Raw genomic sequence first — 16,560 nt, 5'->3', positions numbered from 1 at the left:
TGGTGAGAGGGGACCAGCAATGAGTCTGGAATTGGAACACAGTATATTCAATCCCAGATACAGTTTACAGCAAAGCAAGTCTCCAGAGCCAGTGCAGCTGAATCCACCACACCAGCATCTCTGACAAGCAAACACCACTGCTGGTCACTGCTGGGCTTTCCTTTAGGAACAGTAATAATAATAACCTGCAATAGAAAATTGCCAAAGTATGACATTTTGACAGTCCACACACACTCGTCAAATTTTGCTACCTTCAGTATAGAATTGCCAAGGTATGCAAATGTGACAGCTGATCCATTTGAGCCATCTATCAATCGGTAGAAATAGAACAATATTACTAAAATACTGTATTACACTTGGGTAATTGTATGTAAAAATAATGTGATATTTTGTAACAATTGTAAGTCGCCCTGGATAAGGGTGTCTGCTAATAAATAAATGATAATAATATATGGGAACTATATTGATGATTAGTATTGTCACTATTTGTCATGTTATTGATATTAGTTTGAAAATAAGTAATGTTAATTATATTTAGGGCTTCTGATTTTCGGTTTTAACCGATGAAAAATGATAAAAACAGCCCCGATACAAAAAAAAAATGAAATCGGTGTATAGCTAATAAACACCAGAAAATGTATTCAAGTCACGTTGACTTCACCTCTTTCCAATTAAAAAAAACAAACAATAAACCTACTACCTTTCCCAGTGCTGTTGTTGGGCAATGTCTCAACTTCCAGACTTGTATCTATCATTGATTCATTCTGAATACTTTAAAACTACCCAGACTACTGAGTGGCAGCAAATTCCTACATTTCTACTGGACTCCGCTTGCGAGACTTAAAACGAGATTGCAATTAGAAGACTTGCTCGCAGGATTCAAAGCTGTATTGCAGTTTTAGGAGGCAGTGCGGTCCAGTGGTTAAAGTCCAGGGCTTGGAAACAGAAGGTCACCGGTTCAAATCCCACCTCTACCACTGACTAACTCACTGACTCCTTGTGTTCCGTCCTGTGGGTGAGATGTTTAATCAATGTCCTATTGTGGTCCACTATGAAAGGCGCTATATAAAGATTATTATTATTAAGATACAGAGGATTTTAAAAAAAGAATTGCAAATTGTGGCGAAATTACCCCCCCAAGAATGTGCCCGTGTCTATAACGATAAAGGATTCTGTTGTGGAAAACAGCAAAGGAAAGAATAAGGTACACTTTAAGTGTACAAGTACTGTCGAGTTATAATACATATTTTGAGAGAAAAACGCCCAAGCATTTTGGAAAGTAACATAAAACAATACTGTCATATGGTATATAAAAAACATAAGCCTGTTACCTTGCCAACAGTCCCCGTTTGACTTCAGTGTTTTATAGCTGCCATCTGCTGCTGAACTGAAGTATAATTTACTGCTCTCACAGTGATGACAGAATCCACGTTCCGGGGTGGAATTTTTGCTTCTTGCTTTTTATGAATTATACACATCTCGGGGTGAAGTTGTTTTGTTTACTTTTTACCCACTTGCATGCTAATTGCGAATGCCAGGTGCTAAATTAACACAATGTTTTAGTCATTCCTTATATAAAAAGTGAATTAATAATGTTGTATATATACATGTACCGGTAACATGTATAGTGGTACTCGCTGAACTCTCAACAGGAAGTGTTTGTGTGCTGGGAAGTCAGAGGCGGGGACGGTTCGACCCAAGAAAATAAAAGATTAAGTCCGGGGGTAAGAAGACGCATTAATACAAATAAATAATACTTTATAGTGTTTATAGATTAAAGACTTAATTATTGTTGTAACAAAAACCATTGACGCGCAGCACTTATCGAGTCTTCCTTAGTCAAATATACTTGGTACGTTTACTGTACAGCAGTGTAATATTGACGTGAATTCCTTAGCTTTACACCACTTTAAGTGATCAGATTCCCATTAATAACTGTTCATAATAATTATTAAATAAAATTAAATGGTATACAAGCGGTGGTGTGCATAAGAACAGTAAGTGTATTCACACCAGAACTATGCGAGTAAGCACGAGTTCTTATTATGTACACAGAATGAGAGTAAAAATAATGCATAATTCCTCACTGTTTACACACATTAGTGTAAATATAGAAACAGACACCGGTGTCACGTCTATTTATTCAACCTATCAAAGTTTCCTATTTTGCGCGTGGCCCTACTATTTTCACCCTGACCGAGGACGCTCATCAAAGGCCCTGTCCACTCATAACCGAACTCAAATTTTAACCGGTTTCATTAATCCAGCTCAAAGCGTCCACACTGAACTACCGTTTCACGTTTAGTCTTAAACACACACACTAATAGTTTGGTTACAGTTCCTAGCAGAGCAGTGAACAGTGGAAATGAGTACGATAGTATCCCACCATGCACTGTATTTGATTTTAAAATAATGTGTTATGCTTCATATTAATAGAGGTGCATATTGCTAAAAAGAAATAACAGCCAGCTCTTTTTAACAGCGGTATCGGTAATCCAAACTAATCGGGGTCAATAGACGCAGCGAAAGTGAAACTGATTTTGCTTGAGTTTTTATCTTGTAGTTAGTTATTTTTAGGAACTCCCTTTTCTTTAAAGTTATAAAATGACACTTTGAAAATGTAAGACACATTGAAATTAAAGTATTGTGCAATTTATGCTGGCACATGCACTGTAGGTCTCTGGCTTTATAGTAATACAATATGATCTGTAGATGTGGTGTTTGTCTGTTTTAGAGTGCTCTGACTGGGTTTCGGAGCTGCTTTGCCTGCCACAAATATGTAAGGCTAGGTTAGTGTTCCAGTTTCCTTTTGTTTTTTGACCAACACACTGCTGTGGACTAGACGTGCTTCTGGTTACTGATCTGTAAAGACACTTGGGCTACTTTACATGACTTACTGTGTATCTGTGGCAGGCAACTAGAACCGAAGAACAGCAGTGAAAGCAGCTTAACAAGAACAAACACAACGTTTCAGACATAGGAATAATCAATCCATCTTCATTTCTTATATATTGCGCCTTTCGCAATGCATCGCCTCAAAGCGCTTTAAAGATAAAATAACAAAACATGAATAATATACTAGTCTGAAAAACAGTAAAAGATGATACCCCTTTAAATGACTGTAACAGGGCGAGGTGCCCTGTACATTGTTTTGTTTATTTATTTTTAGAACGGGGTCCCCCTCCGCCCCTGTGTTATTTTGTATTATTCTTATTATTATTATTGTTGTTATGATTTAGTTGTTTTTATATGACGGCGAAGCACCGGTTGTTTTGTTGTATTTATTTTAAAATGTATTACGGCGTAGCCGTGTTTTGTTTTAAAAAAATAACCTCGTGGAAATGCGTGACTGTCAGCTGGCGATTATTGAATTAGCTGGCAGTCACGCATAGTATAGGCTACTTGTGCAGACTGTGGCCGAGGGGTAATGAGAGAATTGCCAGCTAGTTAAACCCCTCGGCCACGGTATAAAAAGCCTGCAGCTCTCGGCACTCGTGGTGGGTGTTAGAGAGGAGAGAGCGAGCAGAGAGACGGAGATTGAAAATAAAACCTAAGAATAGCCCAGCCTGATCGCGTTGTTTGTGTTCGTGATTATTTTTGTTTACCCTTTTATTTTGCTCTGTGAGCACAGTGTTTTTGTTTGAACATTTTATTTTATTTTTGTTATTTAAAAATAAAAAGACGAGCCAAGTCTTTCTTACTTTAACTGCAGTCCCTGGTGTCAGTTTATTTTTCCTTCCTGCTTCTGTCTGACGTCACTGACTCGTCCACCCTGTCACACATGGTGTCCAGAGTGGGATCACCAGCGGGATCATTTATTCAAGAAAAGGGCTTGTAACCAGGAGGTCCCCGGTTCAAATCCCACCTCAGCCACTGACTCATTGTGTGACCCTGAGCAAATCACTTAACCTCTTTGTGCTCCGTCTTTCGGGTGAGACGTAGTTGTAAGTGACTCTGCAGCCGATGCATAGTTCACACACCCTAGTCTCTGTAAGTCGCCTTGGATAAAGGTGTCTGCTAAATAAACAAATAATAATAAAGACAATGTAATTTGAAACTACTCACTCTTAATGTAAAGGATAAAGACTGTGTCATTTGAAACTACTCACTCTTAATTCTTTCAGAAGGCCTGTGTAGTGGTGTAGTTATACAGAGGTAAAACCACACAAGTTAAAGCACCGAGTCAATATTATTTCGCTGTGGTTTTGTATCTAGGACTCTTGACAGTCCAGGTAAAGTGCTGGGAGAGGTTTTGATGAGATTTAATTTTAGTATTACTAACATATAAATAATATACTAACTGTGTCCGCCCCAGCACTACACCTGCATGGTCACTGGTCACACAATGTAAAAAGTTTAGAAAATTGCTTGGCTTTGCCATGAAATGAGAGACAGATATCCTGACCTTGATAAAAGGATTTGATTACAGTTTGCTGCAAGGTAGTACAGTATAGGCAACTAAGTCAAGCAGAGAAACAATTCATCTGGTGTCCCTTCTGCAGTACAGTACAGTGGCACTGACCAAAACGTCTGTCTACTTGACTTGTCTTTTAACCCAATGTCTAGTAGCAAAGCTTATTGATGAAATTGCATCAGTACACAATGTATGTATGTGTGTGTGTGTATATATATATATATATATATATATATATATATATATATATATATATAGTATATATACAGTGTGTGTATATATATATATATATATATATATATATATATATATATATATAGTATATATACAGTGTGTATATATATATATATATATATATATATATATATATATATATATATATATATATATATATATATATATATATATATTTTTTTTTTTTTTGCATGGCATGATTTAAAAATAGTCAGTTTATGGGAAGACACAATAACCTCTAGTTTTAATGCAATCTTCCAATCCTTTGTTTTAGGCTCTGAATTGTTCATGATGGAGAACAGTGCAAGACCTTCAACAACTCAAATCATCCTTCTTGCCACAAGTTCAGCTTTCACAGCGTTCTTTTACTCTGTTTACAGAAAGAAATCAGGCACTGCATGCAGATTAAAGGTAATTTAGTGTTGAGCAGCATGCTGGTGCTTTCCATTGCAGCTTTCACCTGCTTTTTATCTATTCAGGGATACCAGTATGGGGAGAACTGCTACTAATTAGATGCAATAGTCACCACTTTAAAAAAATAAAATAAAAAAGAAGAAATCGTGTATTTGATAATGCCTGGTGCATTATTCCACTATTGGCTTCTGAGGTTGACTGTCACTTTTCTATTGGACTATCCTAGATGCTGAGATCCCTGATCAGGGCCTCCCACCAACAAACACCCCAACCCAGCTGGGTGCTGCTTCTATACATGTATAGAGTCACAATGCAGTACTTAGACATTTTGCATTCTGTCTTTTTTTTTGTAGGAAGCAACAAAAATTTCAATAGATCAGGATCTGAAAAATATCCTCTCTGTGGCACCAGGGAAATGTGTCCCATACGCAGTTATCCAAGGTAATGCTGAACAACAAGGCAGTTAATTCGATTTTCATGAAATGTTGCATGTACTTTTTTATAAGAAGTTTAACATCCACCTGTTTCATATTTAAAACGTGCACCTATATCTTCAGAATTGCCCATCCAGTTGTGATTAAATTGGTATGCATATTTCACTGAATTGAACTCAATAAAAAGTACAAAGTGGGTTTGGAGAAATGGTAATCTTTAGAATCTGCACATTTTAAATGCAGTCCTATCGTGTTCTACACACAGGGACCAAAAGTTAGAAAAATACAAGAAACTACAGAAACTGCACGATAGCAATCAAACATGGTGTTTACACTGCAGCAATGACTATACCATAGTGTGTATAAATCAAACATGGTGTTTACACTGCAGCAATGACTATACCATAGTGTGTATAATAAAGAACACAGTGTTTACACTGCAGCAAAGACTATACCATGGTGTGTATAAATCAAACGTGTTTATTTCATATTTCATTTTGTTAGATGTTTGGATCTTCTTGTTTTTTCTTATTGCTTAGACTATGAGTTCAAGAGTTGCTCTTCAGTTCTAGACGTGTGTAACACAAGCTAGATCACTCAAATTGTCTTTATATTAGTGTCAGCTCCATCTAGTGCACTGCTGTGTATTGCCTGCAAAACAAAAGGTAACTTCTGACCTAGTTACAGGCAACTAGAAATGAAGAGCAACTCCTCAACTCGACACTGTCTTTGCAAGAAGAAAACATTAATCGTAAATGTTTTTGTTGTTTTTTTAAATAACACTACTTGCTTTTATAACAAGGCAGAACTACAGGTAGTGGACAAAAAAATGGAAACACCAATGTAAAGTCACTTAATAGGGCGTTGGGCCACTATGGTATCCCGCTCTGTGGAGTTCTCGGCAGACCGTTTTTGATGAAACTGGCTGCTCGTGCCCCAGGTTGAAATTTGCAGTTAATTGATCTGCAGTTGCTCGCCTGTTTTGCCTTGCACTTCTAATTAATGCACGGATATCACAACCCTGGAGTATGTACTTCCACCCACTGTTGCCCTTTGCTGATGATGTCTTTCCCTCAGAGTTCCATGCCGACATCACCTTAGACACCGTTGCTCGTGAAACATCAACAAGTTGAGCTGTCTTGGTCGCTGAAGCTCCTGCCAAATGCACCCCAACAATCACCCCTCAAAGTCACTGAGGTCTCCTCTTGCAGCCATGCTAGCCATAATTATAGGCAACCAGGCCTGTCCATGACCCTAAGCATGCTGGGATGTTATTTGCTTAATTAACGCATGAGCCACACCTTTGTGGAAGCCCTTGCTTTCAATATACTTGGTGTTCCTCATTTACCCAGGTGTTTCCATTTTTTTGTCCACTACCTGTACATATTACATGCAATCTTTATTACAAAAGACATTTCAGGAACCAATTTCTCAAACCAAGAATGGTTATGGAATACTGTGATAAAAAAACAGAACTTCCACTGGTCGGATGACATGAACTACCTTGTGCTAACTGCTTAATTTACACATTTCCATTTGTGCTCTCTTTGCTCCAGGTGTGGTTAAATCTGTTAAGGAAACCTTGAGTAGCCAGTTTGTGGACAACTGCAAAGGAGTCATTGAAAGACTGACTTTACAGGAGCACAAGATGGTCTGGAATCGCACAACCCATCTGTGGTAAGTTCTTTGTTCATTTTTACATATACAAGCTTTAATATACAAGCTGCTAAACCGCTTCTACAATGGATATCAGATTGCATTGTAAAGCACTCTGCATTACATTCTCCTACAGCGGATATCAGATTGCATTGTAAAGCACCCTGCATTGCATTCTTCTACAGTATATGTTAGTTCTCACAATATTCTTGGAGGGGTAGATTCATCACTAGGAGACAAGCTGCTGACTCATCACACTAAAAGTCATTCAACTGCCCCATCAGCTAGGAATGAAATGATAACTCAGCTGTTACTGTATCATTAGGGTACTAGCAACAGTGTCAGATGCATAGAGGTTGGACAAAAAGGATTCTAAATGCTTGCAACATTTGTTTTGGTCACCTCACCACAAAAAAGACATATAGCACTCAAGAAGGTACAGAGAGGAGCAACTGGGCTGATCCCAGGACTTCACCACATGAACTGGGAGGAAAGGCTAAAGAATTGAAATCTAGCCTAGAAACGAGAAGGGAAAGAGGGGACTTCATTAAAGTCTATACAAATTCTGAATGGTATAGATAACCCAAGTCGCTACTTCAAATTTCTGAGTAAGTCTAAGAACAGAAGGTAGGAAGCACTTTTTCACACAGAGTTATAAATGCGTGGAATAGATTAGCAGGTGAAGATCTAAAACGACTGGATTGTGTACCTATTCAATTAGTACTATTAGAATAGTACCTATTCTCCTTATGCTCTAACTGATGTAAATTGTCCTTTACACGACTTATGCACTGCAAATGGCATGAAATGTATTCTCTAATATATGTAAGCTGCATCTCCCTGTTGAAAGTCAATTCCGCTCACAGTGGGCAAAGCAGCCGTAGATCATTTGTTTAGAAGGTCCTTCCATGTCAAAAACTGCTCAAATGACTGCAGTTCTACAAATAGCCTTTTAACTCTGGAATATGAATGGTCCAGAACAATTTAAACACTTTGAAGTATTGTTATGTAGAATCAATTTAATGGTTATTTTAGCCATGTTGTGCCTTATTTATTGTGAACTAAACATCTTTATTCTTGAAATTTATGAAAAGAGTTCTATAAGTTACAAGTAAAAAATGAAAGTGTAACTCTTTGTACTGTTTAGAATCTGCAGGAGGGTTCATGAACAACACACCATGGCCTGAACTATCAGGGCCTTTTTCTTTTGAAGAAGAAAACTATAAATGTTACTTGTAACAAACTATGCTGAGTCTTTAAATGAACCTTCAGAGTTGTTACTTTGTTACACATAGACCCTGTGAAGGCCTTCATTAATCCTGGCATGTAAAAAAAAGAAAAAGCAAACAATAATATAGAACGTTTAAATGGAGGTTCCTCTGATCCTTTACATGGGCCAGGGCTTTAAATCTACACACTGCCATTGCTGTCTACATGTAAACTACTTGTAAAGAAAGAGTTCTGTAATACTGTTTTCACTCTTCACCATAACTAATCCAGCCTTGAATCTGGTAGTCAAATCAAGGAGTAGTTAATGTGGCTTCGCTCCCTGTTCTGTTCACACTAGAGACTAACCGCAGATTTGATGCAGTTTAGTTTTTCTTCAGGGTAGACACACTAAAGCTGGAGTTGACTCTGCAGTGCAGCACTTTGATCTGCGCCTGTGTAAAGCACATCTTTACATGCATGACACACGCGCTTCAAAAAAGTAAGTCGCATTATTTTTCAATATGGCTCAGTTTGTTTACACATGCTAATGTCGGGTAAAATCACCATGGTAGTAATAAATGTGGACTCGAAACTACTGCAGGAGGTGGATTAGTTGGTCCAGTAGAGAGTTGTACTAAAAGACATATTGAGGCAAGTCCTTCATTGAGCACTTAACACCACTCTAAATTGCCAGTGTGAAAACGGTATAATAATGCATCTTCCTAATAAGCATTGTTTATGAATCAACCTGTGTATCTGGTAAAGCAACATCTTACTCTGATAAAAATGACAAAATCCTTTGTTGTTTTTAAAAAGTCTCCATAATAGTTTTTCTTCCCTATCAACCAGGAATGACTGCGAAAAGAAAATTCATCAGCGCACAAACACGGTGCCCTTTGACCTGGTGTCACATGACGACAGTGTGGACATTGCCGTGAGAGTTCTCAAACCACTGGATGCAGCTGAACTAGACCTTGAAAAGGTGTACGAGAAGTTCCACCCCACAGTCCAGTCCTTTACTGACGTAATAGGGCATTTCATCAGCGGGGAGAGGCCGAAAGGCATCCAAGAAACTGAAGAGATGCTGAAGGTTGGAGCAACTGTAACAGGAGTAGGGGAACTGGTACTGGATAGAAACATTATAAAACTACAACCCCCAAAGCAGGGAATGCAGTATTACATCAGCCAAATGGGTTATGAATCACTCCTGCAGAAGCAGCAGTCCAGCGTGAAAATCTGGAAGATCTTGACTGTTGTTTTTGGCATTGCTACCTGCGCCACTTTGTTTTTTATACTGAGAAAACAATATCGACATTACAAGGAGCAAAAGAGACAACAAAACATACAGGAGGAGTTTAGGGAGATGCAAACTCAGCATTTCAGAGTGATGAATTTAGAGGAAGACTTGATTTCCCAGAATGCATGCATTATCTGTCTGAGTTGCGACAGATCTTGCGTGTTCTTAGAATGTGGACATGTTTGCTCCTGTGATGAATGCTATCAGGCTTTGCCCACTCCTAAAAAGTGTCCCATTTGTAGAAGTGCTATTTTGAGAGTGGTTCCTTTGTACAGTAGTTAATTTTCAATGTAGGTGAGTTACATGCATTTCTAAAAAATCAGTGCTTTTTTCAGTTGAATTGTTACCGCTTCAAAATCTTTCTTTGCAATTGAAAAATGATAAGAACACCTGTATCATTTATTTCTGTTCTTGCATTGATGCAAATTACAATTCTCAAATGGAAATGGTTATTATTTATCCTCTGGCTCAGTTTGTGTTTGTTGTTGAAGCAGGTTACTTAAATTGCATCTTCCTTTTAAATCAAGGATTGAAATGTATTCCTATGATGGTGGTGGCTGGTCAAAATAACAAAGCATGTATAAAACGATTGCAGTTAAAGCATATGATTAATGCATTATTGTTTTGTCTTTAAAATAAAAAAAGTAATTGATATATTTGTAAAACTTTATATGAAATAATAAATGATTAACTGTGCTGCTTCTTTGGGTGTTTGTGTCTCTGAGCACAACCATTGTGAATTACCATGTTAGGCAAACACTGTTCTGGTTTTTATTTGATTAAAAGGATATTACTAAATCCTACCTTAAATGCAGTGCCATAGTTTTGTTTATCACAAAATCTTGTTTATGAAAAAAAGACATTTTTAGGCATTTGAATTATGTGACTCATGGAAGATGCTATAACTGGAACAACGATATGAACTGGCTAGCAACTTTTTTAGGACCTTACCTCCACTGACAGTGGCACAGTCTGCACAGTGTGCTGGAAGGTGAGGACCTTACCTCCACTGACAGTGGCACAGTCTGCACAGTGTGCTGGAAGGTGAGGACCTTACCTCCACTGACAGTGGCACAGTCTGCACAGTGTGCTGGAAGGTGAGGACCTTACCTCCACTGACAGTGGCACGCTGCACAGTGTGCTGGAAGGTGAGGACCTTACCTCCACTGACAGTGGCTCAGTCTGCACGGCGTGCTGGAAGGTGAGGACCTTACCTCCACTGACAGTGGCACGCTGCACAGTGTGCTGGAAGGTGAGGACCTTACCTCCACTGACAGTGGCACAGTTTGCACAGTGTGCTGGAAGGTGAGGACCTTACCTCCACTGACAGTGGCACAGTCTGCACAGTGTGCTGGAAGGTGAGGACCTTACCTCCACTGACAGTGGCACGCTGCACAGTGTGCTGGAAGGTGAGGACCTTACCTCCACTGACAGTGGCACAGTCTGCACAGTGTGCTGGAAGGTGAGGACCTTACCTCCACTGACAGTGGCACAGTCTGCACAGTGTGCTGGAAGGTGAGGACCTTACCTCCACTGACAGTGGCACGCTGCACAGTGTGCTGGAAGGTGAGGACCTTACCTCCACTGACAGTGGCACAGTCTGCACAGTGTGCTGGAAGGTGAGGACCTTACCTCCACTGACAGTGGCACAGTTTGCACAGCGTGCTGGAAGGTGAGGACCTCACCTCCACTGACAGTGGCCCAGTCTGCATGGCGTGCTGGAAGGTGAGGACCTTACCTCCACTGACAGTGGCACGCTGCACAGTGTGCTGGATGGTGAGGACCTTATCTCCACTGACAGTGGCACAGTCTGCACAGTGTGCTGGATGGTGAGGACCTTACCTCCACTGACAGTGGCACAGTCTGCACAGCGTGCTGGAAGGTGTCTCAAGGAACCCATTTAGTCATTAGTATTTCAGACATGTCAAGCCTCTGTCCACATTTTCCTATAATGTTAAGTGATTGCGACTCCCGTAATTCCTACTACCAAGAAATTATCAAGGATAGTTAATGAGAGTTTTATTGTAATTTGGAACCAGCAAAAAAAGATTGCTTCATTTAAATCTTTAGAGATTAATTAACTTTAATGATTTTCTGTCGTTTTTGTTTTTTTCAAAGCTAGACGTTCTATCTGAATGTACTTGCTACCTTTTCATTTGTTATTTATAAAGTAGACACATGCTATGTAGGAAACAACATTTCAAACCTGAATCTTTCCAAAACACAATTAACAGCAAGAATTAAATGTGAGTATTTCATGGGTGTGCTCTCTCCACACTGAAATTAACTGATACATGAGTTATTTTACATGACTCGCATCTGAACAAGACAACCAAGGAAATCAAAATGCTTATACATCTGTGTTTTACATCACCCTATAGAATGAACTCATTTTGCTTACATTAACACATTGAATTACAATACATACAATTTTGTAGTTTGACATTTTGAAATCTAACATGAAGTACTGTACTACTATAACGCCATAGAATTAAATAGCAAAAGCTGTACATTATGAAAACTCCTATTACACACTGAACCCTATTCTACAAGCATTATTTATTATTGTGTCCAAAATGGACAAAATCACAACATACGGTGCAGGAGAAGTTGTCAAGCAACGTACGTGAAAAAAAGTATATTTTACTACCAGGAGAGGGGGGTAATGTTATACTGGGGATAAAGAATCATCTGCTACTGAAAGCGAGGCTTTACTAACTCTGGGTGAAAAAATGCTGCAGTACTGCCTGAGTCATAAACACAAGCAGTAAAGTGAATATACCATGTAAACATTGCACAGGAAATGGGTCAAACGTGCATGATGAACAAAATATATACTGTTCATAAATATAGGCCTCCCTATGTACTGTAGGGAGGCCTATAGTTATAATTTGACTTTTAAATTCTCAAAAAACAATATCTGAGCTTTGGTTATCCAATTGCTGCTAAACGTCATTTCAACTCAATTTACCTTTATAATATTGCCAAATATATGTAATATATTACTATTTATCTAGGTACAGCGCATACAGGGTGTTCCCATTGACTCTGGGGTACCCAGACTGCGTGACGGTGTGTTTACATTGCTTTACTTTCTGTTAATGTTAAATAGTTCCACATGGTTTTTTATATAATGGTGTCCTAACTAATAATTCAAATATATTATCTGAATTACCGATCTATTCTCTCTCTCTCTATCTATCTATCTATCTATCTATCTATCTATCTATCTATCTATCTATCTATCTATCTATCTATCTATCTATCTATCTATCTATCTATCTATCTATGTGTGTGTGTGTGTGACTATACAATTCCATGTTTTCAGTAGCATTAGTTTAGTTACCTTCACCTTTCCACACGTATCGTTGTTTTGTTTTGAAGATGGGGCGCGCCTCTCATACCTGCACACGCGTGCTGGGTATTGTAATGCCAGCTGTTCTTTACATTTGCACGCTTACATTAACTGGGCTTTCTTGGTAGCAGACGTCTTTTAAATGTTTTTTTCTAACAATACAGTAGGACATGGTGTGCTAGAGGATGGCAAAGCCTAAAACAGCTCACCACACAGAAAGAAGTAAATGTGAAGTGAAGCCCTGCGATGGGAGAGCACAATGGAACAGGAAAATGCAGCCTCAGTGACGCGTTTTTGCTCTGTAGTCTCCCAGGGATCTCTGTTTTGCAGCGCTCCACGATTTGCATTTTTCTCTACACCAGCCCTTCCAAGCGACTTTCCAAACAACCAAAAGCAGCTCCAACCTCGCTAATTTCACCCTGTTGTCTAGAAACACAAATATACGCAGAATTTGAACTGGAAAAACATTTAATAATGCGCGTGTTCTAAAAGGTAATTGAATTCTGTGACATTCGTACCGACCACTGTGATCTTTTTAGAAAAAAAGAAAAGACTGCAGCTGTAGTTTGTAGGTTGTTTTCACACGAGCTTTGGTTAAATATTAATTGCTGATTTGAAAAAAAAAAAAAAAGGAAAAATATAAACATGTCCCAAGTGTTGCCTTACAACGAGGAGAAAATGACTCGCTATGGCGATGACGGCGAGGTTGGACAGCTCTCCTTCACCTGTCGTCACCAAGATACCAACAACTTCTTTGCATCAGGACAAAACAAAAGACCCCCGAAACTTGGGCAGATTGGACGAAGCAAAAGAGGTGAGTCGCCATTTATAACATGAATCATTTTTACAATAAACGATAGCTATGTTGTGTCTACAATACTAGCTGATGTAAATGATCTCGTTTGGTTTGCTTTCTGTATTTGTTTATTTTTAAGTGATGATGGCATCGATAATAATAGTATTTGTATCTTAGTTACATTGCTTACTATGCATATTTGTATTACCTTTCTTAAAACATCGCTTAAGTAACCCTTCATTGAGATGTTCTGCTATTGATGACGCGACTCGGGTTTGTTTTGCGCCTTGCAGCACTGTGTTATTTTACTTCAGCCGCTATTGTTAAGCGTGTTTATTTAAATATTAAACATAATGATGCACATCGTAAGCTAACAAAGTCGGGGTTACTGTTATTGAATTGCATTGCTTATCAAAATTACCCATATTGAACTAAATCAATGTATGAATTGGTAATATTCACTGTAGCTCTGTATATGCCTTTGTAAAAACGAGCTGTAAAACTGTTTAAATAAATTCTTAGGACAAATGTAAATGCAATGTATGCAATGCACTAGCATTTCTGATCAGATTTACCGCACCACAAGCAGATGTTTCGCACCTGTTTTTCAACCTTAAGGCATTCGTGTTCGTTTCAGATGATATTGGTACCAAACGGGAAACGTTTACTTGTAACAATGTACATGTTAATGCATTGTTAAATCATTGTTAATTGCGTTTAACGTCTGAAATTGACATCAAAGACGCTGAATACAAAATAAACAAACCAGAAAAACCATAAATAGTTACTGATGGTATGGCATATTCAATATGTAGCTGAAGTATTAGTACTTCAACCTTAGCGCTGTGCTCATGATTCATTTGAGATCATTAGTGTGCCATTACATTTTATTTTTCTTCTCTGCAGTTGTCATTGAAGATGACAGAATTGATGATGTGCTGAAAAATATGACAGAAAAGGCACCTCCGGGGGTCTAAAGAACCCAAAGACAATGGCGAAGGAATGATTCCAATGTATCACCTTTTTGGCAAAAGCTCTTTGAAATCCTTCACACACGGGCCGTGACGATCCCCACTGCAAGCGGCTACAGTGTCCAATTTCAGGCTTGCGAACAGCAAAGTCGAGGCAAGAAGGAAGTTGATGAGGAAGCTTTTAATGACGTGAATTAAAAAGCGTATTGATTATTCAGCCCCATGTAAAATGTTTAATAACAAGGATATATACTACCATACACAGAAGCAGTATTGTACATTTATATCTGGAATAAACGAGAAGAATCGACGCAGCTAAGCACAGTGAAGTATGTATCGCGATCGGTTTAATTCTGTTGCTGTACTTTCTGGCTGTAGTTCTGAATGAGCACTTTTTTACAATATTGCAAAATGATTTTGTGCAAATTGGATGTAAAACGCTATTAAGTTTAATGTCATTGCTGTATATAGAAAACACACACACATATATATATATATATATATATACACACGTTATTATTATTATTATTATTATTATTATTATTATTATTATTATTATTATTATTATTATTATTATTATTGATACATTTTTGCAGTGTTACAGGACTGAACAATGAGTTTTATATGGAATGACAAATTGAAGGTATTATCTTTTTAAAATTATAAATCAATGTTGCTTGATTTCTCTGTTGCTACAAGCAGCCTGCTCAATTTACAGTAAAAAAAGCTAATTTTATATTAGAAGCTATTTATATATATATTAAAACAAATTAACATGTTACCTATAGTGCGGTTCTCAAATGTTTTGTTAATGTGGTAGTTATTATACTTTATAATTATATATATATATATATATATATATATATATATATATATATATATATATATATATATATATAGTACAGAGCATTATCACACCAGTGCCAAATATATTTGAAGATGCCAGACAAGCTGGTAGTCTGTTCTCTCAGTGTATGTTTTGGCTCCACCATTTCTATGTTCTAGGGCTCTTTCTTAATGGTACAATACCTGCTCTTGCATGAGATGTGCACAAATGCCTCCTTCTTGAGGAATCTGTATAATAATATACATCTTGTTTGCAACTTTGAATGACAGATTTAAGAATGTTCTTATTTGAATATGCTATATGTTGCATCTCTACACTATATCCACTTGAACAGGGCTATTTCTGTAATGTATAATAAAACAGAAAACCTTCTCTCTCTGCGGCTCTTCATTTGCAGCCCATTCAATTCTTGTCGCACTATTGAAGTGTATTAAGACTTTCTTGATCCATTCACACAGATTTTGAAGCTTCATTCATTAGCGAAGTTAGATTCTGTTTCATTTCTCAAATGTTTAAACTTTTGGATTCAGCATGTTTAAAGTAAACAAAAGAGCCACAATGAGAAGACCTCCATGTGAGTGCTGTTACTTTTTTATGAGATTACATATTTACAACACATGAGTATGGTATGAACAAAGATGAGAAGACCATGTGAGTGCTGTTACACACGAGTACTGTATGAACAAAGCTGGAATAAATAACCGTACGCTGTACACACTGTACACACTGTACACACCCCACTGTATAAGCACTGCGCCTGTATCTGACATACATATATTTGAATGGATAAACATTTAGAAAAAATCTAACAGCTGGAAAATGTTTAAGCACTATTGACATCCCTGTTATTTATGGCCATCTTTGAACAGCTGTAATATAATGAGGCCTGTTTTAAATATCTAAACCAGTGGTTCCCAAACTTTAAGGGACCAC

At 37.9% G+C, this 16,560-nt stretch overlaps 2 protein-coding genes across 4 annotated transcripts; both read left to right on the top strand.

Annotated features, from left to right (window-relative positions):
- Positions 1-1,517: 1,517 nt before the first annotated feature.
- Positions 1,518-10,354, top strand: mul1b (mitochondrial E3 ubiquitin protein ligase 1b). Of its 3 annotated transcripts, none has more exons than XM_034042231.3 (6): positions 1,518-1,724; positions 4,923-5,059; positions 5,416-5,503; positions 7,053-7,173; positions 8,760-8,860; positions 9,211-9,346. In XM_034042231.3, exons 2-6 carry the CDS (start codon positions 4,937-4,939, stop codon positions 9,297-9,299), a joined length of 522 nt encoding a protein of 173 aa, XP_033898122.2. In that variant the 5' UTR covers positions 1,518-1,724; positions 4,923-4,936; the 3' UTR covers positions 9,300-9,346. The 3 variants fall into 3 exon arrangements, with proteins under 3 accessions (XP_033898122.2, XP_058849450.1, XP_033898121.1); XM_058993467.1 differs by having other exon boundaries at positions 1,526-1,724; positions 8,744-8,860; positions 9,211-10,354; XM_034042230.2 differs by lacking the exon at positions 8,760-8,860 and having other exon boundaries at positions 1,540-1,724; positions 9,211-10,354.
- Positions 10,355-13,060: 2,706 nt separating this feature from the next.
- On the top strand, positions 13,061-15,999 carry LOC117425540 (calcium/calmodulin-dependent protein kinase II inhibitor 1-like). The gene is made up of 2 exons (XM_034042525.3): positions 13,061-13,827; positions 14,716-15,999. The coding sequence occupies exons 1-2, from the start codon at positions 13,659-13,661 to the stop codon at positions 14,784-14,786; spliced, it is 240 nt and encodes a 79-aa protein (XP_033898416.1). The 5' UTR covers positions 13,061-13,658; the 3' UTR covers positions 14,787-15,999.
- The last annotated feature ends 561 nt before the right edge of the window (positions 16,000-16,560 follow it).

This window comes from Acipenser ruthenus, chromosome 20, assembly GCF_902713425.1.
Source record: "Acipenser ruthenus chromosome 20, fAciRut3.2 maternal haplotype, whole genome shotgun sequence".
NCBI classification, from domain to species: domain Eukaryota; kingdom Metazoa; phylum Chordata; class Actinopteri; order Acipenseriformes; family Acipenseridae; genus Acipenser; species Acipenser ruthenus.
Note: the sequence above shows the minus strand (reverse complement) of the source record. Positions and strands in the feature narration are given on the sequence as shown.

Bases quoted from the DNA above. Each gene is read 5' to 3' on its own strand.
- mul1b (XM_058993467.1), top strand. From the start codon at position 4,937: ATGATGGAGAACAGTGCAAGACCTTCAACAACTCAAATCATCCTTCTT. The intron at 5,060-5,415 runs GTAATTTAGTGT...TTTTTTTTGTAG, and splicing joins GCACTGCATGCAGATTAAAG to GAAGCAACAAAAATTTCAAT. The intron at 5,504-7,052 runs GTAATGCTGAAC...TCTTTGCTCCAG, and splicing joins CCCATACGCAGTTATCCAAG to GTGTGGTTAAATCTGTTAAG.
- LOC117425540 (XM_034042525.3), top strand. From the start codon at position 13,659: ATGTCCCAAGTGTTGCCTTACAACGAGGAGAAAATGACTCGCTATGGC. The intron at 13,828-14,715 runs GTGAGTCGCCAT...TCTTCTCTGCAG, and splicing joins GATTGGACGAAGCAAAAGAG to TTGTCATTGAAGATGACAGA.